At 41.0% G+C, this 8,169-nt stretch overlaps 1 protein-coding gene across 1 annotated transcript; it reads left to right on the top strand.

The window, feature by feature from the left end:
* The first annotated feature begins 1,915 nt into the window (after window positions 1-1,915).
* Window positions 1,916-2,860, top strand: LOC121021186 (olfactory receptor 51I2-like). Its single transcript, XM_040461417.1, has one exon. It carries the CDS (start codon window positions 1,916-1,918, stop codon window positions 2,858-2,860), a length of 945 nt encoding a protein of 314 aa, XP_040317351.1.
* Window positions 2,861-8,169: the final 5,309 nt, after the last annotated feature.

An 8,169-nucleotide genomic window follows, 5' to 3' on the forward strand; every position in this document is an offset into this window, starting at 1 on the left:
TGATTCTAAAGTGTGATGAGTCATGAAGAAAAATATGTATGGGATTGTGTAACAGTGGCACACAACCATGAACAGAGAAGTAATGAGTGATTTGAATAACTGGAAGGTAACACCTTCCCAGGTAGTGCTGATGATGCTTCAAAGTAAGGATGCATGAATTCTTATTTCTAAAGGTAAAGGAACCCATTAGAAGATTTTCAGTGGGAGTGTAACACCATTTTACTTATAAAGAAATAATTTGGTTCTGTTGTGGAGAATGGATGGGAGAGGGGCATGACACGAAGCTGGGTAATCATTAAGGAAGGTTCTACAGACATCCTAGTTGCAGATGCTGAGGGAGATGGATGGATGACAGTTGGAAGTGCGATGAAGGAGAGAAGCCAGTGTTATAGTCTGGAAAGATGGTAATAGGTTAATTAGATCTTGGTACGGGAAAGGGTGAGAGATGCCTCCTAGGTTTTTCTGGCCTGAGTGCATTGGTAGATGGAGATGGGCTTTCATGAGATGATAAATATTGGAGAGGATCAAATACGGTGATTAACAACAAGTTCAACCTTGGATGTTATTTTTGAGATGCAGATAAGCTCTTACAATTGATGGTCCAACAGGGAATTGAATGTTTGTGTCTACAACTAGAAGAGAAATCTGAGGGGCGCCTGGGTGGCGCAGTCGGTTAAGCGTCCGACTTCAGCCAGGTCACGATCTCGCGGTCCGTGAGTTCGAGCCCCGCGTCGGGCTCTGGGCTGATGGCTCGGAGCCTGGAGCCTGTTTCCGATTCTGTGTCTCCCTCTCTCTCTGACCCTCCCCCGTTCATGCTCTGTCTCTCTCTGTCCCAAAAATAAATAAACTTTGAAGAGAAATCTGAGCTACATAAATTTGGGATCATTGATGTACAGAGAAGAGACAAAGAAGCACATTATAAATAGAAAATAATTTTGAAAATTTTAATTATGAATGAGAAAAAAGAAGTGAATGGTTATAGAAGATTATTGTTTGTTTATTTCTCATGACAGTAGATCATGAAATTGTTCCTCAACAAAGAAGTTGGTGTAAGGTAGGACATAGCTGAAGCTTATGGGAGTGATCTAAGCCCCTGATTTTCACACTTGGCTGCCTATCACATTTACCTGGGAAATAAAAAAAATATTTTTGAGACCCACTGACAGAGATTCTGATTTAATTGATGAGTGTGACCCAGACAAAGGAGCTTTTTAAACCTCCTCACATGAATCTAACATGCAGTACAGTTTGAGAATGCTTCATCTAAACAGAGAAGAAAAAGTGTGAACATGCAGGAGAGGACAATCTAAAGCAGGCAGCTGTGGAGGAATCAGAGATTCTGGACCCTTGACAAATAAGTGAGGGGCTCAAGCAACAAAGAGAGGATGAGGAAAAAGCTGGAGTGATGGCTGAGTGCAGGTAAGAGAGGAGAAACGGTGCAGAGCATAGATGGAGATGTCATCCCGTTCACAAGAATGAATGAATCAGTAAGCCAGGAGGATTAAGGAAGACATCCCGTACCTCACTTCTTGAAGAAGGTGGTAGCTAAGAACTGGTAGGAATAAAGGGTAAAATCGCTTTCCACTAATGGAGAAAGATTTTATTCTTTCTGTAAAGAACACACAGAGACAACAAGAATAAGGGATAATATCCGACCCTCAAAAAAGAGTCAAAGGGTATCTGTGGAGACGGATTTGGAGCCCATGACCCATCTGTGGATATGGTAAGACTATAGAAGTTCCGAAATATAACTAACAGCCTCTTACCTGTTCCTTCCTGACCCTTTCATGATCTGTCATGGACTCTAAGTATCATTGCCCCTTCCATCCTGAGGACAGTGACCACTCCTGATCTTCCACTTTCTGACCTCACTTTGCTCTGGTTCTCTTTCCCCAAAAGCCACTCAGGGATCCTCATGGGAAGTTTTGGGACTAATACCTCTAGCACCACCAGCTTCACACTAACAGGCTTCCCAGAGATGGAGGGCCTACAGCACTGGTTAGTGGCCCTCCTCTTGCTGCTTTATGCTGTCTCCATCCTGGGTAACATCCTAATTCTCTTCATCATAAAGGAGGAGCAGAGCTTGCACCAGCCTATGTACCACTTCCTGTCTCTGTTGTCTGTCAATGACCTGGGTGTGTCCTTTTCTACATTGCCCACTGTACTGGCTGCCTTGTGCTTTCATGCCCCAGAGACTGCCTTCGATGCCTGCTTGACCCAGATGTTCTTCATCCACCTTTTCTCCTGGACAGAATCTGGGATCCTGCTGGCCATGAGTTTTGATCGCTATGTGGCCATCTGTAACCCCTTGCGTTATTCTTCAGTGCTCACTGATATCCGTGTGGCTCACATGGGCATATCCATCATCATCCGCAGCTTCTGCATGGTCTTTCCATTGCCATTCCTTCTGAAGAGGCTGCCTTTTTGTAAGGCCAATGTGTTAACCCATTCCTACTGTTTGCACCCAGACCTGATCCGCCTACCCTGTGGAGATACCACCATCAATAGCATATATGGCTTGTTCATTGTTATCTCTGCCTTTGGTGTAGACTCAGTGCTCATCCTCCTCTCCTATGTGCTCATACTGCGCTCTGTACTGACCATTGCCTCCCAGGAGGAGAGGCTTAAGACACTCAATACATGTGTGTCACACATCTGTGCTGTGCTCATCTTCTATGTACCCATGGTTAGTGTGTCCATGGTTCATCGATTTGGGAAGCATGCCCCTGAGTATGTGCACAAGTTAATGTCCTTGGTATATCTCTTTGTGCCTCCAGTGCTCAACCCAATTATTTATTCCATTAAGACTAAAGAAATTCGTAAGAGGCTACACAAAATGTTTTGTAAGCCTAAGCTTTGATCAGGGAGAGATCTTCCGGGAACCTAAGTACCCTAGGAGTTTGTTGTTCTTGCTGATTTTGGCCCTGGAGCATTTCAATCTCCTCCTGTAAATGTACCTCTGCTCAGTATCTGCTATTAGTTGTATGCGACAGCCTGGGTATAACCCATTAACTCAATACATCGGACTGCCTTACGCTGTAATTAACTATGTCACAAGTTGCCACAGATGACTTCTTTCAGATCTAACAAGGAAGAGGGTCTTCAATTACACTCTTTTATTTGTCCCAATGAACTAGTTACATCTATGCTTTCAAGTAAATCTCAAAACAGACAAACACCTATGTAAACCATGCTATAACTGAAGATTGTGACTTGAGATCAAAGGTATAACCTAATACATTTTAAAGGAATAATACTTTGAGTATCTTTAAACTTTAAAAATTAAAGACACACAATAGCTGTGACCAACTTTTGACTTTTGAAATAAATAAGACTATTTATGAGTCTTATAAAATGGAACCTATATGCTTGACATTCTGACTATGCAATACAAATGTTTACACCTGAACTTTACAAGTTAAAACAAGGAGAAAAAATTTGTGGAAAAAATCATATATTTCTATTCCTTGGACTTGACTTGGGGGATGACTAACTTTCTTCTAGAGAGCTAGTTAGCACTCTAAATGGAAGGTTAACAGATACCAGTGATTGATGGTGGGGCGAGTCTGCTTCAGAGGCAACAGCAGTTGGGCCCACAATTTGCTGGAATATGGACTTTCATGGCTTTAGTGAGCACCCAAGCCCAGAGACTTTAGCACATGCTAGAGTAGAGCTGTAGAGTAAAGTAGAGAAGCTGAAGAGTATCAGGACATTCAGAGAGCATAATCCCTGTAGAGTAACAGCCAGGAGGAGAGAGTAATCATCTGAAAATTCATGCAAAACACATAGAGCACAACCCACATAGGGCACGTCAACACTTGACAGAAGTCAACACAAGCACGGCAGCTTTCACTGGACAGAGGGCAGGCTATGGCATATGTCAGCTCTGTTGGATGACTGAAGGAGGCAGACACTGAAGCAGAAACTTAACACTTTTTAAAGAAACATCCTTTTCCATATTTGTTTTCTCAAATCATCATCAAATAACTTTTAAAAAATAAAGCCATAAGGACTGAGTGACATGATATTGCCCTACACATAGCAACAATATATATCTGAATCTTCTCTGAACACCACCTGAATGCAAAATTCACCATCCATTACAAAAAACGAAACAGAATAAAAATATAGAGATAACATCTTCGACAGTATTAGATGACAGAGAAATGACAAGTACCCTCGAACAAGATAGTTATAGCCAAAGCACAAAGTTAGAAAGTATTTGGTAGGGAGCAGTGGAGTGAAGGATAATAACCAAACTTATTTCAACAAGAAATGCCCCCCCATCACAAACATTCACCCCCAACAGGAGAGGATGGTAACCTAAACAGAAATCTGGGCAGGTGACCTTGAGATTGGTGAAACTGGGAACAAGCCTTACAAGGTCCAAGTCCTCATGCACCTGAGAGGATCAAGCAATGCTGTGGTGCTCCTAAGCATTTGAGAATCTCATAAATGTTCAACAAATAAGCTTTTCCAGGAGGTTTTAACCTCAGCCTTAAGGAAACCAGAGATAAACAGATAAAGATCACTGAGTAAGGAAGACTGTACTGATGACAGGTGCAAGCTATAGAGGAAGCAGGTGCAAGATAGCGCTGCAGTACAGAGTAAAATTCTCAACTGTGTGTACCCCTTGGAAGGAAGGTTTGGAGAGCTCTAGGGTTGGAACAGAGGGAGGGAGCTAGACATCTTCTGGAAACAGTCTTAGCTCTGAGACACACAAGTGGCCTCAAAAATAGGTGTTCCTTTGCGCTGTTTGCACAATAGACGGCGCCCGAGAGCCACAAAGCTGGAAAAGCTACCGGCCATCCCCTCCCAGTCCAGAGAATCCCCCTCCCAGTTACCTGGAAAACCATCCTTCTCTATGTATGGGTCCAAAAATCGGATATAAACTAACTCTCCACACAGATATGAGCGAAAAAGAAAGGAAGGAGAAAGATTAACCCACGGCCCTTAAAGTCATGCTTACAATTACAATGGGAATCTTTCCTCTTCTTTTAAAACTATTTTTATATCCTAATGCTTTGGTATCTATAGCTGAATATCAGAAACCATATGGCTGACTTCAGTATTTCATAGGTTCTCCAACCACAGAATTGAAAAGTCACAGAATAAGGGGCAGAGTGAGTGCTAGGTGTAACACAAAGTATTTCTGTCATCATTTTGTTCAGTGATGCCTTATTTATTCCTTTAGCAAACACGCATGGAATGACGAACCTGTGCTGAGCACTGGGGCGGGGGCAGTGATAAGCACTGCTTCCTGATAACAAAGAGCATGTGACACTGGGAATGTTTTCTTGTGTGTGTCTCACCAGTTGAATATAAATGTGCTGGGCTAAGCTCTGAATAAGTAAGGGATCACTGCACAAAAAAAGTGAGAAGTCCCTTTCATTGTTCTAGAACTGTTCAATCCTTAGTTGGACAAGGACCACTGGGGTGTACACACACACACACGCACACACGCGCGCACACACACACACACACACACACACACACACACACAGTAAATATGACCTATGCATACTGACTGTGAATTAAAGAAAAATATACTGAGGAGGCAGAAAATTAAAAGTTCTTAATTCATTAATACAGAAAAAATCCTTTACATTTATTCATGTATATATGTATATGTTTTACTGCTGCCTAAAAAATATTGATCAAGTTACTAATTAACAGTATGTTAAAAGAAAAGTTTTCTTTTGGACATAAATTGCATGTGTTCAAACTGGTAAGGTTAGTATTTAATCTGATATCTAAATAAATGATACATTTATAAACCTGTTTATAATATTTCATGTGGTTTGAAGGCTAACACAGTTAATAAAGTGTATTGAAAATAAACCAGGATTGATTTAAAACGCATGTACAATTAATTGTCCAATTTATACCTAAGATGTGTCTTTTAACTTTCTTTCTCCCTAATAACTGTAAACTTGTTTTTCTACATTATTTGTAAAAACGTTATTGCACATATTTGGATGCTAAATGTTGGATGGTAATAGAATGTAATCATTAATCTCCATCCTTGCTGAATAAATGAAATGAGAGCTATTTCCATTCCAGTGTTTGTAACCCAGGCGTATAAAGTTTTGGATATATGTTTCACAGGAATTTCTTTGAGTTTCAGATTTATTTTACTTGCTTCTACATTTCATGTAAGATTTGTTTATGAAATTGCTGACTCCAGAATTTTGTGTTAAAATCCACCGTTGATTTAGTTTATACAATGTCATGTCAAATGTCCAATACAGAAAAGCCACTGAACACTCTGTCTCTTCTAAGCTGTTTAATATTCACAGAGGATTTTGTCTCAGTCAGGGACAATGTGCTTGACCACCAAGACTAGTATTTAAAGTTGACTCGGAGCCACTGTTGCTTACAGACTGTCTTCTGTGGTAAGAATACAGACAGCCATTCAGGAAGCTTCTTACTCCCAGGTTGTAATATGGGATATTTGCCCTAAAAAATAGCCTTGTGGTTCCCAGGCTTCATGCTGCTCTGCACACTTCTCATAAACGTTAACTATAGTCTCACGTTCTCTGTCACACTGCAGCCATTCCCAACGTGGCCTAGCTATGCAAGGGGGTATTTAAAAGGAATAGTTAGTAAACACATCTTGCGAGACTTTTTCATAACCCTACCATCTCCCTTAGGGCAGTTTTCTCTCGCAGACCCTAATGATTAAATTTCATAATTACGGAGCCCTTAAAACGAATATGGTGCCTCCCATGTTGTAAGTCACAATAAATACTTTTGGAGGAATAAATAAAGGAATGAGCTGTGTTTCTTTTAAGCAAACCAGAAGTAAAGATTGTAAGGAAAATAGTGTGTCACCAGAATTATATCCACTCCACTAAAAAAAAGTGCTTTTTTAAGACTCAGGATTGAATAAAGGATAGTGACTAATATCTGTGCTAGGAAAAATGGAGATTGAGAAAAAAACAATTTTTATTAACACCATTACTGGCCGTAAATGTTGTAAGATCAAGATTGTCCAATAACCAGCTCTGTCTGTTGCATTTCTATTAATTGAGATGTGTTTATAATCTAAATTTTTAATAAAGCTTGCCACACATCCATGCTTTGGATGAGTGATGCATGACTCCAGAAATGTATCATAAGTTTTGGATGGGGGCTATACTTTCTTTGTGAAGAATGTTGGGGGCTTATGCAAAGTTCAACGAAATAGCCAATGTTTAGGTGGTGTCAGCTGACTCCTGAGCGACACATGTACAAAACAGACTAAATAAAATAATCATTTAACAGATAAAGTATCTCCTCTATTTATTTTCTTACAATATTTGATAAAGAAGTTTTCCATGGGTAATAGCAGAAAAGAAAAAGGAATAAAAACACTTCATATGAGAAATATGAATACAAACCACATACACCTACACCTAATCTGACAAATCCATTGAACAAGCTGTTGGCCTCTGACTTTGGCTTGAAAGATCCTCTAGCGGTTCCCAAGTATTATTTGAAACTGACCCCCATATTCTGAGGACAGGAAGAACCCGGAGAAAGATGCAGGCCGCCCCAGATCTGTAGGTGGCAGATTTAACAAGGAAACTTACATACTAGGTTTGTCCTGGATGACCCAAGGACAGTACATCTTCACACCTGCTGCCAGAATCTTAAAAGTTCATATAGAGGGGGTCGCCTGGGTGGCTCACTCAGTTAAGCGTCTGACTTGAGCTCAGGTCATGATTTCGCAGTTCGTGGGTTCAAACCCTGTGTTGGGCTCTGTGCTGACAGCTCAGAGCCTGGAACCTGCTTCGGATTTTGTGGATTCTGTGTCTCCCTCTCTTTCTGTCCCTCCTCCACTTGTGCTCTCTCTGTCTCTGTCTCTCTTTCTCTCAAAACTAAATAAATATTAAGAAAAAAAAATTAAGTTTCTATGGAGGTTTTACCTGGACTCAGTCATGTATATTTTATAGAAGGTTTCAGCAAGACATGACTATCTCAAGATCATTTCCTTGGGGCTGCGTTAGGGAGAGGGAAGACAAACTCTATGCACATTCCAAGGACAGGGTCAGGGGTGAGGAGCCCCCACTGCTGGGGTCCAGCTCTTGGGTCAACCAGCAGTCACGACTTCTCCATGACCTTCCCAACAGACATTCCGGTTCAGGTGCTGCTTGATAAGAGGTCCTCCTCTTCCCCTGCATGGGG

The sequence above is a fragment of the Herpailurus yagouaroundi genome, unplaced genomic scaffold, assembly GCF_014898765.1.
Source record: "Herpailurus yagouaroundi ecotype Mexico unplaced genomic scaffold, PumYag 255, whole genome shotgun sequence".
Classification (NCBI taxonomy): Eukaryota; Metazoa; Chordata; class Mammalia; order Carnivora; family Felidae; genus Herpailurus; species Herpailurus yagouaroundi.

What these genes read in the sequence shown, in the direction of transcription:
- LOC121021186 (XM_040461417.1), top strand. Translation starts at nt 1,916, where the DNA reads ATGGGAAGTTTTGGGACTAATACCTCTAGCACCACCAGCTTCACACTA.